This window comes from Capricornis sumatraensis, chromosome 20 (assembly GCF_032405125.1).
Source record: "Capricornis sumatraensis isolate serow.1 chromosome 20, serow.2, whole genome shotgun sequence".
In the NCBI taxonomy this organism is placed as follows: domain Eukaryota; kingdom Metazoa; phylum Chordata; class Mammalia; order Artiodactyla; family Bovidae; genus Capricornis; species Capricornis sumatraensis.
The window spans coordinates 10,376,852-10,392,840 of record NC_091088.1 but is presented as its reverse complement, the minus strand read 5'-3'; the positions used below and the strand labels follow the sequence as shown (position 1 = coordinate 10,392,840).

Below are 15,989 nucleotides of genomic sequence, written 5' to 3'. Positions count from 1 at the left end.
CTTCAGGCACGCCCATGTCAGCTAAAAACACAGGCTGGAAACTTTCTGTTGGGTGAGTGGCCCTTGGGATTCTTATTAAGGAGATAATCTTTAAATTGTGGAGTATCCTTATTGTACCCTCTCTGAATATTGTTCTGTTTAACTGAACAGTGTGGAATGGGGACCCCTTTACTTTATTCCCATTGTGTTTTTCTTTCTTAAACTTTGTAATGATCCTGCAGGCATGAGATCAATTATCATTTAACTACGCAAGTTGTAGGCTATTCCCAAAGCATCTTGAGTGCAGAGCTGGATAGCTGAAAAGAGCCTGCCTAGTCTCTGTGCCATTCAACTGTGCCCCTAAGTAAGCATGCTTTTTTTAAAAAGTTACTTGAACTTTGAAGGACTCAGCTGAAAGTATCTTTAAAAAGAAACAAAATGTTAAGTTCTACTGTTATCTATAAGAGAGGACAGAGAGCCATATACCTTTAGTGTTTTTTCTGCAAAAACAACAACAACAACAATCGTCTTTTAAACTAAAAGTGTACACAGCATTTGGACATCAGAAATGATCAGGAGTGTTTCCTTTGGATTTGAAATTGCTCTCAACAGGGTTCGCCCCCATCAGTGGGATGTGCAGCAAGTACCGAAGCTGTACCATCAATGAGGACACAGGGCTTGGCCTGGCCTTCACCATCGCTCATGAGTCAGGGCACAAGTAAGTGACCCCTCGATGCACCGCTTTATATGAAAGCCAGTTGGGTGGTTCATTGGCTTTGCTCTAATGATTATTATCGATCTGGGTGGAATAAATAGGACACATCTTGTATAAGGTTTACGATAGTACTTGACTGTTTTTTCCATTTGTGGAAGTTGCTCAGTCGTGTCTGACTCTTTGAGACCCCATGGACTGGAGCCCGTGGGCTCCTCAGTCCATGCAGTTCTCCAGGCCAGAATACTGGAGTGGGTAGCCGTTCCCTTCTCCTTGGGATCTTCCAAACCCAAGTCTCCCACATTGCAGGTGGGTTCTTTACCGTCTGAGCCACCAGGGAAGCCCAGGAATACTGGAGTGGGTAGTCTATCTCTTCTCCAGGGGATCTTCCCAACCCAGGAATCGAATCAGGGTCTCCTGCAATGCAGGCAGATTCTTTACCAGATGAGCTACCAGGGAAGATCACACTTTACTGAAAGAAGGGCCCCAACAAAGGCCAGTCATTGTCAAGGCTCTTATTGAACAACATGTGATAGTTGTTGGATACTTAGTATTCCATTGTGTGTGTAAATGGACTTTGCTGTTGTTGTTCAGACTGTAAGTAACATGGCCTAATAGTTAAATTATGAAGGAGACAAATCATAAGATTTTGATAAAACTTTTGACATGTACCAAAGAAAATGTATATTATCTTTTTATAGGCTGTCAAATCAAACTTAGGAAATTAAAAAAAATTTGAAGTTCAAAATCCAGTTCAGTTGGATTTCTTATATCTGGAAAACTGCACTAAGGTGCTGGTTTAATGACCTTTTCCTCTTAGAGGAAAGGCTTTGATCTCTCCCCACCTTATCCCCCTTTCTGTGACTCTCACTCTTTCCTTTGGTGCTTTATACATAAATTTCCCTCTGCTTTTGACTTTCACGAATATATTTAGAAAGACTGTCTCCCAAACAAACCCCTTAGCTTCTTGGTTCGGTACAAAGAAGAACCGAATTGGGCAAAGTGGAGCTTGGGAAACGGCTTTCCCTGAGTGCATGCCGAGGTTAATGAATCCCTGTGTGTGGATCCATCACCTCTAATGCCGTGCATCAGCACGTGTATGTTGAATCTAGAAAGGGAGCAGAGATCCTATTTTTCACAAAGCCGGAAGTGAAACATAGATGACGCAGAGAACAAACGTGTGGCCCCCCGGGGGGAAGAGGCAATGGGGTGAACTGGGAACCTGAATTGATGTACGCACACCGCTGTGGATAGAGCAGATGACTAGGGGACCTGCTGTAGCACAGCGGCCTCTGCTCAGGGCTCTACGGTGACTAAGAGGGAAGGGAACCTGAAAAAGAGGGGGCATGTGTATACGTACAGCTGATTCACTTTGCTATACAGTAAATACACAGTATTGTGAAGCAACCAGTAAAAATTAATTTAAAAAATTTTTTAAATCCCTGGGGCCCCCACTGATCAGCTCACAGTATACAGCCATCCTGCCATTACTAACCTGATAAATTGAGAGGAATGATGGCAAAATGGCTGGTTTGTAGACGAGAGTCACAACAGAATCGTTGTTGTTGTTGTTCAGTCATATCCGACTCTTTGCAACCCCATGGACTGCAGCACGTCAGGCTTCCCTGTCCTTCGCTAATCTCCTGGAGCTTACTCAAACTCACGTCCATTGAGTCGGTGATGCCATCCAACCGTCTCATCCTCTGTCAGCTGCTTCTCCTCGCGCCTTCCATCTTTCCCAGCATGAGGGTCTTTTCCAATGAGTAGGCTCTTCGCTTCAGGTAGCCAAAAGTATTGGAGTTTCAGCTTCAGCATCAGTCCTTCCAATGAATATTCAGGGTTGATTTCCTTTAGGATGGACTGGTTGGATCTCCTTGCAGTCCAAGAGACTCCCAAGAGTCTTCTCCAGCACCACAGTTCAAACGCATCACTTCTTCGGCGCTCAGTCTTCGTTACGGTCCAGCTCTCTTTTCTTACAGTTTCGGTAACTCTGTCCCTCACTTGGGTTCCCCGATTCTCAGTACCCCTTTCTCGTCCTCTGCTTGCAGTTTGGAAAACGGGCTCCCGGAAGCCTTTCTGTTTGCTTTCTGTCCTAGTTTCGGCATGGTTCACGATGGAGAAGGCAATCCCTGCAGGAAAACGGAAGGCAGCATCATGTCCCCCACGCTGGCCGGAAACAACGGTGTGTTCTCATGGTCTTCTTGCAGCCGGCAGTACCTCAAGAAATTCCTTAGGTAAGAAGACAGGCCAGGGCCAAGGGCGCTCCCCGGTGCGGAGGAGTGACCGTGAATGGTGCTCAGTAGACACGAAAGCAAGTACTTGGTGGGTTGATGGTGATGATGATATTGTCGTGACTGTGGCTGAAAAAAATACATGGAAGGCCTAATACTGTGTTACATGTTCTCCACATAATGCTGCCGTCAGTCCTCACATCAGTCCTATTATGATCCTCGTTTTAGAGTTGAGGAAATTGAGTCTTAGGCTGGTTAATAGTGTTCCTGAAGGTTCTACAGCTGGTAAGTTGAGGGCAAAAGACACCCTTAGATCTGTGATGTCTCCAAAATCTGTGCTTAGAACTGTCTGCTCTAAGACATCCAGAGGTTGCTGGGTATGTTATCTTTTTATTGTGACTGATTATTTTAATCTAGTCAATCAGCTCGGTCCTAAGAGTAGTAAGAGTACTAAAATAGAGTGTTTGTTTTACAATGAATGGAGCATTGTGGTGATTGGCTACTTTGTTTGAAATGGCCAGGAGCTAACTCGGTGTCCAAAAGACATCCAAAGGGCATGAAAGCTATGTAAAATTCCTCCGGTAACTCAGAACTCCTAGATTTATTTCATTAGTAAAATGGGAGTTAGCGAGTTAGGAATCTGATTCGTATTAAATGATGAACACCAGATTGAAACGCTTTGAGGTTTCCTTTGATTTTATTGAATATAATACATATTTAACCATTTGGACATTATGCGACACTAGAGGCATTAGGCATGTATGTATGTATCTCATTGTTCATATGTGTGTAGATATACCTTATTAATCTATGTTGGTGCACAAGAACACTCAGGTTCTAAAGGCATCGCCTCTTGACCGGGTATTAGGGAAACTAACCAAGTTTCTTTGGGAATTGATATTCTTAATACTTTTTCTTTAACCTGTACCATTGCCTATTATTTGCAGATGTTTACAGACTTAGCCATACACACAGACAAGGATGATTCAGTGGAAGGATGTCAAGCCAAATGATGCCCCAAAGGACAGTGAAATATTGACAAAGCTTTTGTTATATGACTTTGTCACATAGGAGATTTTCTTACTAGTTTTCAATTTATCGTCTGGGGTCTAAAGTTATGTTTCCTATCTCATGTGAGAATGAAATCAGTAAATATGACAAATCAAGGTCAGCTTAGTATAAATTGAAGTTCTTACTATAAATTGAATGTCATGAATATGATACAGTTAAATCGTTTTGGCTGATGATGACAATAAGAACAACAAAAGCTAACTTTGAATGCTTCCTGTGCTGTGTTGAGCGTGTTACTTTGTCTTGCTTGATCTGTGAACAACTCTTACAGAAGTCATATTATGTTAGTAATCAGATACGTAGGAGTTGGTTGTATCGGCTTGGTTGACTAGGACCCCCATCTGTCTGACTCCAAAGTCATGTGTAACCACCATGCTGTTTTATCTGTCACTGATACCCTAGTTTAATTGTTTAAATAAGTGGAGATAAGATCGGTGAAAATCCATCCTATTTGGACTGTGTTTTTTTCCAACACATCCCAGTTCAGTATACCTCAGGGAGATTGTTCTGCTTTGTTCCCATTGTGTCCTTTCTCCTGATTTCTTTCAAAAACCTTATTCATTTGTTGCTCATAAAGATTACTGGAGGTAAAATATATCTTCGACCACACCCCATTATCTGTTTAAAACAAACAAACAGAGCATGACTTTCCACTTTGTGGGGACAGGTAATTGTCTCTAGTTTATTTAAATTATGACTTTAGTACTCACCACAGAGCAGGCACTCAGTAAAAATTTGTTGAATATTGTTGAATGAGACTGTTGGGGAAAGTTGACGTTTCCCATCTCCTTGCAGGTCAAGTTTAACCAATCAGATAACCGTAACTTCCAGTTCCACGTAAACACTGTGGTCCTGTAAATTTCATTTTCTTAGACAGGACAGGACTCACTCTTAATTTTAAGCGTGTGCCTATTGCTTTGCCATGTTACATTTTCCCTTGCATGAATGCATTCAGAAGTATAGTGTTCTGTGTGGCAAGATCGCAGAGAAACATGGTAACTAATAAGGATGTGTTATTGCAGCACACCTCAGGCTGGGTGTCTGGTGGATGAGCCCAAGCAAACAGGACAGTATAAATATCCAGACAAACTACCAGGACAGATTTACGATGCTGACACACAGTGCAAATGGCAGTTTGGAGCCAAAGCCAAGTTATGCAGCCTTGGTTTTGTGAAGGTATGTTTGCTTGTGATTTCAAACTTGCTAAGATTCTATCGTGTGTCTGTGTACCTAACAGAAGGATAAACATTTGGTTTGCTAAGGCCAAGGGTTAGAGTCTGGGTTACCTCTGAAATGTCATTTGTTTGGCGTGATAATCAAGTGGCAATTTTACTGTCAATGAATTATCCAGACCTATCCCCCATAGACCATGCCTGGTTTAAATACCGAATTCCTCCTCTGTAGACAACGATTTTATCACAAGTAGTAAATCTAGATACAATGGCTTTCACCTAATGCTCGTAACTAACTCTGTTCATTTTGTTGTGTTTCATACTCTTATTTTTTTTAATTAATTAGTTTAATTGAAGGATAATTACTTTACAATTTTGTGATGGGTTTTACCATACATCAACATGAATCAGCCGCAGATATACATGAGTCCCCCCGTCCTGAACCCCTCCTCCCACCTCCCTCCCCACCCCATCCCTCTGGGTTGTCCCAGAGTACCAGCTTTGGGTGCCTTGCTGCACGCACAGAGCTTGCTCTGGTCGTCTATTTTCCGTACGGTAATGTACATGTTTCAGTGTTATTCTCTTAAATCATCCTACCCTCGCCTTTAATGTAATTCATATAAGACCATCGCCCTTTCAAAACGCACACGTATACCTTTTACAGTAATATGAACATGATCTTTGGCAGCTAACCTCTTTTGGTATGTAAAAATTCAAGGTGTATCTTGAGTAATTTTAAGATTACTCAAGATTTTTGTGTGAAGTCTTTCTTTCAAGGAACACTTACCTGTTTTATAAATAAGTTTGTATTATTTTTTTTAGAATCTGCATATAAGCGATATCATATTATATTTGTCTTTCTCTGGCTTACTTCACTTAGAATGATAAACTTCCCAAGTGGTACAGTGTTTAAGAATCTGCCCACCAAATGCAGGAGACCCAAGAGACATGGGTTTAATCCCTAGGTCGGAAAGATCCCCTGGAGTAGGAAATGGCAATCCACTCTAGTATTCTTGCCTGGAGAATCCCCTTGGACAGGGGAGCCTGGTAGGCTACAGTCCATGGGATCACAAAGAGTCAGACACGACTGAGCGGCTAAGCCCAGCTCAGTACACGTCTGTGTTGTTGCAGATGGCACTACTTCATCTTTTTATGGCCAAGTAATATTCCATTATGTGTACATACTCTGCATCTTCTTTATCCGCTCATCTTTGCTGCACTATCAAAGTGAAAGTCGCTCAGTCGTGGCCGACTCTGCGTCCAGTCCATGGAATGCGCCTCTGTCCATGCAGTTCCCCAGGCCAGAATACTGGAGTGGGTAGCAGTTCCCTTCTCCAGGGGATCTTCCCAACCCAGGGATTGAACCCAGGTCTCCCGCATTACAGGCGGATTCTTTACCGGCTGAGCCACCAGGGAAGCCCAAGAATACTGGAGTGGGTCGCCTATCCCTTCTCCAGGGGCCCTTCCTGATCCAGGAATCGAATCAGGGTGTTAATCAACCATACACCAGTATAAAATTTAAAATTAAAAAAAGGAAGACATATCTTTCTATGAAAAAGATACATGGGAAAAAGCAAAAGTCCAGGAGGTAGAAATGGGAGAAACATTCTTCTGATTGGTCAACAACCACGCCACTGACCATCTCAACGTCACTAAAAAGTAGAATCATTTTTAAGCTGGTTGCTCCCTAGTATCCAAAGAGAAATGTGGAAATCCTGGGTGTCTGGAGACCTGGAAATTATGGAGATTGGCAGCTGCTCTTCGCATCTCTGTGTCTCTTCCCTCCCCTCCTCCCTCCTCCCTCCTCCTTTTCTCTACTACCGTTCCCACCGTGAGCAGCACCACCACCGCCCATCTACCTATAGTAACTGCTAATCAAGCCTCTGCTCCACACATGGCATTCTGCTTAGAGACATATTTCACTTTTCCTCAACCTTCACAACCTTTTGAAGGAGAATCATCACCTGCTTTTTAACTGGGGCTCAGAGAATTCCATTTGCCCAAAGCCACACAACTTTTAGATGGTAGAGGTTAAACATCTCCTCACCCATACTGATGAGTATGGGTGCTTCCTCCTCATTAGGTAATTCCAGTGTTTCCTAAACTTCAGCATTAATGTTCAGTCCTTAAGAACTACTTTTATTAGTTGTGCCGTATCTCTGTATGATGACTCACTTGTTGCTTTTTTATGAATCAACCCACTTGAAAAAAAACAGAAGTCCAGTCCTAAGGAATAATAACCCCCAAATCACTGGTTTGATATGGGATTACGTATGTTTCTAGTGCAACTTAAGTGCATAGCTATTAGAAAAATGTATGCCTACACCATCCACATTTTTTTGGTATATCCTCCATGGTGCATGGATCTTAATTTGGCAAACACTAGTCTCTCATGTGTATAAATTAACACATTCACAATTACTTCTAACTAAGGTGAAGCTTTTGGCAGAAAAAAGTAGCCATTCTTTTCTTGGAAAAAGCTTATCGGCTAACTTTGTCTCTTGTCATTCCATTCTTAAAGGTATTGCTAGCTTATTCCTTTGCAAATCATATATACAGCGCTAAATATGCAACAAATGCACAAATGGTAATGACTTTGATTTTCCTTAGAAATATACAGTGAACTTCTAAAATGACTATTGGGAACTCTGGTGGGCCAGTGGTTAGAGCTCTTCACTTTCACTGTCAAGGGTGTGGATTCAATCCTTCACTGGGGAGCTAAGATCCTGAAAGCCACACTATGCAGCCAAAAAAAAATAATAATAATAATAACTGTCATTACTTGAGGATCATATATTAAGCATTTGTCAGATGCCTGTGCAAAGTTTAAACAACTCTCCTGAAGTTATAGATCTTTCTCTGGAACCAAACCATATTTTTGAAAGATAGCATCTCAGTGTGATGGTGTTTCCTAGGAAGTGGTGCAGAGACACGTGGAAGTTCTAGACTAAAAGACTGCAGAAACTGAAGAAAGGCACAGACGTAGGGGTGTCTGGAGGGGTCGGAAGATCCGATATACAAATGTTAAATCATTGTGTTGTATGTGTGTTCAGTCGAGTCTGACTGTGACACCCTGGACTGTAGCCCGCGAGGCTCCTCTATCCATGGGATTCTCCAGGCAAGAATACTGGAGTGGGTTGCCATTTCCTTCTCCAGGGGATCTTCCTGACCCAGGGATCAAACCCACGTCTCTTGTGTCTCCTGCACTGGCAGGCGGATTCCTTATCACCTGGGAATCCCATATGTGAGTTATTCTGTACTTGGTCAGTCACTCAGTCCTGTCCGACTCTTTGTGACCCCATGAACTGCAGCACGCCAGGCCTCCCTGTCCTTCACCATCTCCTGGAGTTTACTCAGACTCATGTCCATTGAGTTGGTGATGCCATCCAACCATCTCATCCTCTGTTGTCCCCTTCTCCTCCTGCCCTCAGTCTTTCCTACCATCAGGGTCTTTTCTGGTGAGTTAGCTCTTCGCATCAGGTGGCCAAAGTATTGGAGCTTCAGCTTCAGCATCAGTCCTTCTAATGAATATTCAGGATTTACTTCCCTTAGGATTGACTGGTTTGATCTCCTTGCAGTCCAAGGGACTCTCAGGAGTCTTCTCCAACACCACAGTTCAAAAGCATCAATTCTTCGGTGCTCAGCTTTCTTTATAGTCCAACTCTCACATCCATACATGACTACTTGGAAAAACCATAGCTTTGACTAGGCAGACCTTTGTTGGCAAAGTAATGTCTGCTTTTTAATATGCTGTCTGGGTTTGTCATAGCTTTTCTTCCAAGGAGCAAGCGTCTTTTAATTTCATGGCTGCAGTCACCATCTGCAGTGATTTGGGGACCCAAGAAAATAAAATCTGTCACTGTTTCCACTGTTTCCCCATCTATTTGCCATGAAGTGGTATATCAGTTATACCCCCAGTAAAAAATTATTTCAAAAAGAATTTGACATTGGGAGGAATAAAGAGAAACTTTCTAGTATCTAAATACAGCTACTTTGCAATCTATTAAATTTACTACATCCCATTTCAACTTCTAGCAGCTCTCGCAGGGACTTAGATTCCAGCTGTATTGATGAGCTTGTAAGTTTCTCAGGCATTTCCTGGTTCTGTGTCCATAGGTCTTTGTGTGCTTTCCATCCTGAAATGCGGCATGGCCATGAGGACAAGTATCTCTCATTTTTTTATTACTGTTGTTAAAGATTCAGCTCAAATATTACCTCTGTTTTTCCCCCAAGGAAACTTAAACTCCACTTTCCCTGAGCTCTATTTTCACCCTTTATGTCACCTTCATAGACTTGTGATGCTAATATTTTAACTCTCTGTGTATATCTCTTGCCTCAATAGATAGAGTGTCTGCAATGCCTGTCATGTACCTGACATATTAACAGATACTCAGTAATTGCTTATTGGATTTACAATGATAATCAAAGTCCACATATTTCTTGTGGCTGTTCCACATAGCATGTGGGATCTTAGTTCCCTGAACAGGGATCGAACCTGCATCCTCTGTGTTGGGAGCATGAAATCTTAACCCTTGGACTACCAAGGAAGTCTGGTCAAAGCCCACGTATTGTTAGCACTCCCATTTTCAGAACATGGACGATTTTGCCTCCATCTCTTTCTCATCACTCCTCAAGGAAGCAGGAGTGGCCTCTTGGAGAAAGAGAGGAGCCGAAGATGACCCTGGGGCTTGGGGCTTGTGCAGCTAATAGGATGGGGGTGTCGTAAGTGAGCTGCGGAGGCTGAACGTGGAACAGATTTGGGGGGACAGCCGGGGAATTGTGTTTTGGTTGTATTAAATTTGAGATGCTTGATGAAGTTGGATTGGCAGGGACCTTTAATCTTTGTGCATCTCATACTTCCCTTAAAGGGGCATCTGATCATTAGAAACAGTAGAAGGTGGGCACCCAGGGACGAGACGGAACAACGGACAGCGCTGAGACTCTTTCCTTAAAGGTCACATCTAGGCAACACAAGGCCTTTGGGGTCTCCATGGTTATTTTTTTCCCTTAAATTATGACTTAAGTCTAAGGAATTATAGATAAGGAAAAGTTAGATGAATAGGCTGAAAAAATAAAAAGAGGTAAGAACAAGAACAAAAAAAAGTGCAAACTCTGATTTCTGTTTCTCTTGAAAGGAAGCCTGCTCCGAAGGCTCTGGGGTCGTCAGAGCACGTCGTTGGCTATAATTACACTTGACTTCTGTGCTCCACCACAAAAGAAATAACATGTTCGCACAGCCTGTCGTATTTCTCTCTGGAATCCCTGTGTCTCTGTGTCTGGCTTGATATTCCCGGTCTCCTCTGGCTGCCCCTTTTCCTCGGCCCTGTGGCTTGGCGTTGGCCAGGGAATGGGGCCTCCGCTGCTTTGGTCCACTCTGGGGCCATTTTGGTGTCTGGCTCTGGGTGTGGGTTTTGGCTTGACCTGGGCTGTAAGACAGAAAGCAGTTTAATTCTGAAAGCCTTTCTCACTGCAGCTTGTTTCTGTGGTGACCTCCCATCCCTCCGTTTTGACAGAGACAGGTTTTTACCACCTAAACTGGTCCCTCTTGGATCCAGGGTGACCCAGATGGGAACGCACGGAGATGGTAAACTTCATTCATCTGGTTGGAAGGCTGCCTCGTGCTTTCTACTAATGTCAGTGACAGGTCCATGTCCATGGGAAACGTTTCCATGTTGTGTCTTATGAGCTGTGTTGAGATTTGGAAATACTTTGTGCAAGCATGCTGAGTCACTTCAGTCGTGTCCAACTCTTTGTGACCCCACAGACTGTAGCCCGCCAGGCTCCTCTGTCCATGGGATTCTTCAGGCAAGAGTACTGGAATGGTTTGCCATGCCCTCCTCCAGAAGATCTTCTCAACCCAGGGATCAAGAGGTCCTTCCCTTCTCATTTTAAGAGACACATTATACAACCCATAAGACGAGGCTCACTGCCTGCACCTCCTGTTTCCCTATGTTTTCTGTCTAATGGAACACTTTTGTTGCGAAAGATTTCTAAGTATGTTCTTTCCATGTTTTTCTAACCATGGAATCTCTGTTAACTGGAATGCTTGGAGAATTGGGTGCCTGGTTCACTGAATTTTCAGGGCGCCAACAAGTGACCATAAAAATCATGTTGTTTCCTCCCTCGTCGTTAATGTTTTCCCCAAAATGGACCTTGGTCAATAGAATGTGGCAAATGAAACAGAATGACTCTGGTGATTCGTGATTTTGACCTTCCGTTTATGATGTCATTCTGAAAAGCAAGTTTACCTTTTGAGCTGGAAGGAATCTGGTTCAGGCACTTTACTTTATAAATAGACAGTCAAGGGGCAGAGAAGTTGAGAGCTTTTTGACATCCATTGGTAGTAAATGAAGATCCAGTGTGGTGGGCAAGGACCCAGACTCTGGAATCTCGCCCCTTTGCCACTTACCAGCTTGGTGACTTGACAGCTTGAGAGTGTCAGCCTCTTACTCAGTTCCCTCATCTGAACAAGTTGATATAAGGCAATGGCCCCCAGGCTTTTAGGCACGAGGGACTGGTTTCGTGGAAGACAATCTTTCCATGGAGCAAGGCAGTGGCAAGGGAGTAGATTCAGGATGATTCAAGCACATGGCATTTATTGTGCTCGTATGAGAATCTAATGTCGCCACTGACCTGACTGGAGGCAGAGATCAAGCCATAATGAGCATGATGGGAGCAGCTGTAAACACAGATGAGGCTTCGCTCACTCACCCGCAGCTCAGCTCTTGCTGTGCATCCCAGTTCCTAACAGGCCTGTACTGGTCCATGCCCTGGGGCTTGGGGGTCCCAATGTGAAGGACTAGTGTCCGCCACTAAATGACGTTAATGACAGTATTCATTACCTGCGGCTGCTGTAATCAGTCTCCACGAACTGACTGAGTTAAAACAGCTCAGATGTATTTTATTGAAGTTCTGGAGGTAGACCTCTAAAATGCATCACACTGGTCTCAAGTCAGGAGTTGGTGAGGTTGTGCTCCTTCTGGAAACTCTAAAAGAGCAGGCATTTTCTTGCCTTCTCCGGCCCCCCAAAGCTGCTTGTACCCCTTGATTCATGGCCTCCTCCTCCCTCTTCAAAAGCCAGCAACACCTCCCTGCATGCTCCCCACAGAGCCATCTCTCTGGTTTTCTTCTGGCACCCTCTTCTCTGTTTAAGGACCCTTGTGATTACCTGGGGTCCATCTGGAAAATCTAAGACCATCTCCATCCCAAAGGCAATGGATTAACACCATCAATTTTATTTGCAACTTTAATTCTCCTTTGCTCTATCACCTAGGACAGTCACAGGTTCCTGGAACTAGGATGTGGTTGTTTGCATGGGGGGAGGGCATCATTCTGCCTAGTACAATCCCGCTTGCTGTTTAGTCACTCAGTTGTGTCCGGCTCTGCGACCCCATGAACTGTAGCCCGCCAGGCTCCTCAGTCCATGGGATTTCCCAGGCAAGAATACCAGAGTGGGTTGCCATGTCCTTCTCCCATCTTCTGCCATTTCCTTCTCAAGCAAATAAATTAGCTTGAGAGTTAATTGATTTCATAGGTCTGGTGTAAGAATGAAGTTGTCCAAATACTTGAAAGTTACAAAGGTCAGGAAGGCAATGGTGATTACACTTTTATCCTTGGGAATAACCCTTCTGGGGCAAGTGCTGATTTGACCACTTATTCATAGATGAGGAAACTGCCGTTTAAAGGGCTTCTATAGCTTGTTCATAGGTCATGCAACCCAGGAGATGCAGGACAAGGCTTTGAATCAGAGTTGCATTAATCCAGTCTTGATCTATTCTGCTTTGACGATGCTAGTCGTGATGATGGTGGTATGCCGAATCTCTTAGTTAAAAGGGTCTAAATTAACTACTGTTACCTCTTAGTCATTACTAAACACATACGAATATACAGATAATGTAGAAATTTCCTGCTTCTACGTTTGCTAGGACGTGTTACCAGTTACTTTGCCACCGCTAACTTCATTTGCCTCTCCCTTCCAGATAACATCCCATTTCAGCCACCTCAAAACAGAATATGGTGTACAACAGCTTTGGGTATTTTTATTGTATCATCACACTTACCAGCTCCTTCTTTCCTTTCAGGACATTTGCAAATCCCTTTGGTGCCACCGAGTGGGCCACAGGTGTGAGACCAAGTTCATGCCTGCCGCGGAAGGGACCGTTTGTGGCTTGAGTATGGTAAACTGCATACTTGCTAGTTTTTAGTTCTAGAGACTTAATAATGCAGTGGACCCAAACTATTTGTACCGTGACCTCAGAATGGAATGCTTTGGCTGCATCTATTTTCTGACTTCGCTTTAAATTAACTAGCTATTCTTTAGCAGCTTTTCTAAAACTCAATGCTAATATAACCGAGTTGGCTCCATTTTTTTTTTAAGAAGGGTTTTTTTCCTTTTGCCTTTGTTTTCCATTTCTAGATGGAGGCTTGGGCTCAAGTGTTTCTCTTTCAGTGAGCTGGAGGGTTTCATTGTCTGTTTGCTGTTTTAACAAATTATATTTATTATTTGGCTACGTCAGCTCTTAGCTGCGGCCCACAGAACCACCTTTGGGCCGTGCGGGCTCTTCATTGCAGCACACGGACCCTCTAGTGGAGGTGCTCAGACTCAGTGGTTGCAACGCATGCGCTTAGTTGCTCCACAGCATGTGGGATCTTAGTTCCCCAGTCAAGGATTGAACCCATGCCCCCTGCATTGCAAGGCGGATTCTTAACCCCTGGACCACCGGGGGAGTCCCTCAACTGTTTGTTTTTTAAACTTGATTCAGTATAGACAAGTCTCAGGAAGCAGGTATTTCCTTTAGTAACAAAGAGAGGATTGTCCCTCCATACAGTACATCTGAGGCTCCCCTCCCAGGGCCATCACTGAGCTTCTGACATGCCCAATAGTGGCATTCTGTCCCTTATAGCAAATTCTCTTAGATTAGAAATACCTAAATGTTCTAATAGTTGTTGTTCAGTCACTAAGTTGTGTCCCACTCTTTGTGACCCCATGGACTGCAGCACACCAGGCCTCCCTGTACTTCACCATCTCCCAGAGCTTGCTCAAACTCATGTCTGTTGAATTGATGATGCCATCCAACCATCTCATCCTCTGTCATCCCCTTCTCTTCCTGTCCTCAATCTTTCCCAGCATCAGGGTCTTTTCCATTGAGTTGGCTCTTTCCATCAAGTCACCAAAGTATTGGAGCTTCAGCATCAGTCCTTCTGGTGAATATTCAGAGTTTATTTCCTTTAGGATAGGCTGGTTTGAGCTCCTTGCTGTCCAAGGGACTCTTCCAGAACCACAATTCAAAAGCATCAATTCTTTGGTGCTCAGCCTTCTTATGGTCCAACTCTCACATCAGTATATGACTACTGGAAAAACCATAGCTTTCACTATATGGGCCTTTGTCAGCAGAGTGATGTCTCTGCTTTTTAATATGCTGTCTAGGTTTGTCATAACTCCTTCCAAGGAGCAACTGGTCTTTTAATTTCATGGCTGTAGTCACTGTCCGCAGTGATTTTGGAGCCCAAGAAAATAAAATCTGTCACTGCTTCCATGTATTTATTTGCCATGAAGTGATGGGCCTGGATGGCATAATCTTAGTTTTTTGAATGTTGAGTATTAAACTAGCTTTTTCACTTACTTCCTTCACACTCATGAAGAGGCTCTTTAGTTCCTCTTTACTTTCTGCCATTAGAGCTTAGGCGACTGAGTTTAACCCCAGTCTCTGCTAATTGTGTTGCTAGTTGGGTAGTTTGAGCAAGTTAGTATTTCTTTGCTAAATTTCTCTCACTCATTTATTCACTGCTATATGCTTTGTGAGAGTTGTATTAGTTACTGCGGATCAAGTTTCCCCCACCCTTCTGTGGCATCCTTGTGGACCTGTAAGCAGCTTCATAAACTGTAGCTGCTTCTGTTATTGCTGTTGGCTGTTGTAATTTTGTCACAACCACTGAGCTTAGCCCAGGAAAATCATATTCCTGGTGGGGAAGGTTCAGATTCATGCTTATGGTTGACAAAATCCTCAAATGACCCATCGTCCCCCCTTCAAAGTTCTGAGGCATGCTGTATGATTTCGTGCAAACTCTGAAGTGGCAACGAATCTGGGGAAAGAAAACTGGGGGAGCTCATCAGCGTTTGGCAAGGAATTGAGAGGAAGTCCTCGCTTGACCTCATCACAATACACTCGCAACCAAGCCTTCCAAACAGTAAACAGCCACAAAGCCAAGGTGTCACGGGGGAAAAGTGGAGATTTGAAAGTGAAAACTCCCTCCCCTTAATTCTGTAACCGAACCCCCACTCCTCGGTAGAACCTGGCACGATCCAAACCCCGACTCTTTGGATCTCATTGCAGCGGCTTTTGGGCAAGTGTGCAGTCATGCTAAGTCATGCAGAACTTGCTCATAATAAAATCACCACAGCGGGAAGAAAACCTCTCCTTGGGGGCCCCCAAGGACAGAGGCAACCCGCATAACTGGACTGGGGGACAAAGGAGAATGCAGACGGAAAGATCGACACAGATTCTGCTCTTGAGCTTGAGCAGATCACCAGCCCAGGAGACACCCAGAGTTAGTTTGGAAAGGACACTCCGCCCAAAGTCATCAGCTGGACCTTTCATACAGATGGAAGGGAAAAGGGTGTTACCTAGAAGCACAGTTTGTGTGGCCCGAAAGCTACTTGGTTTCATCAGAAATGCTCTTACGGGGATGGTTTGGAATAAAAATGTATGCGTAATTATACCTGTCTCTCTGATGCAATAATCACCATGATAAATTCTGTGTTCCTGTCTGAAAAACTGATTCCCTTGGAAGCCATACGCCCTGTTGTTTGCAAATGTCGAGGCA

General features: G+C 43.7%; 1 protein-coding gene across 1 annotated transcript in view; it reads left to right on the top strand.

Annotated features, from left to right (window-relative positions):
• The window catches only part of ADAMTS18 (ADAM metallopeptidase with thrombospondin type 1 motif 18), a 150,745-nt gene that overhangs the window by 78,637 nt on the left and 56,119 nt on the right, over positions 1–15,989 (top strand). The window contains exons 8-11 of the mRNA XM_068992935.1: positions 592–697; positions 2,788–2,925; positions 5,016–5,169; positions 13,247–13,342. Of these exons, the coding sequence (XP_068849036.1) occupies positions 592–697; positions 2,788–2,925; positions 5,016–5,169; positions 13,247–13,342 (494 nt within the window). The remainder of the gene's footprint in view (positions 1–591; positions 698–2,787; positions 2,926–5,015; positions 5,170–13,246; positions 13,343–15,989) is intronic.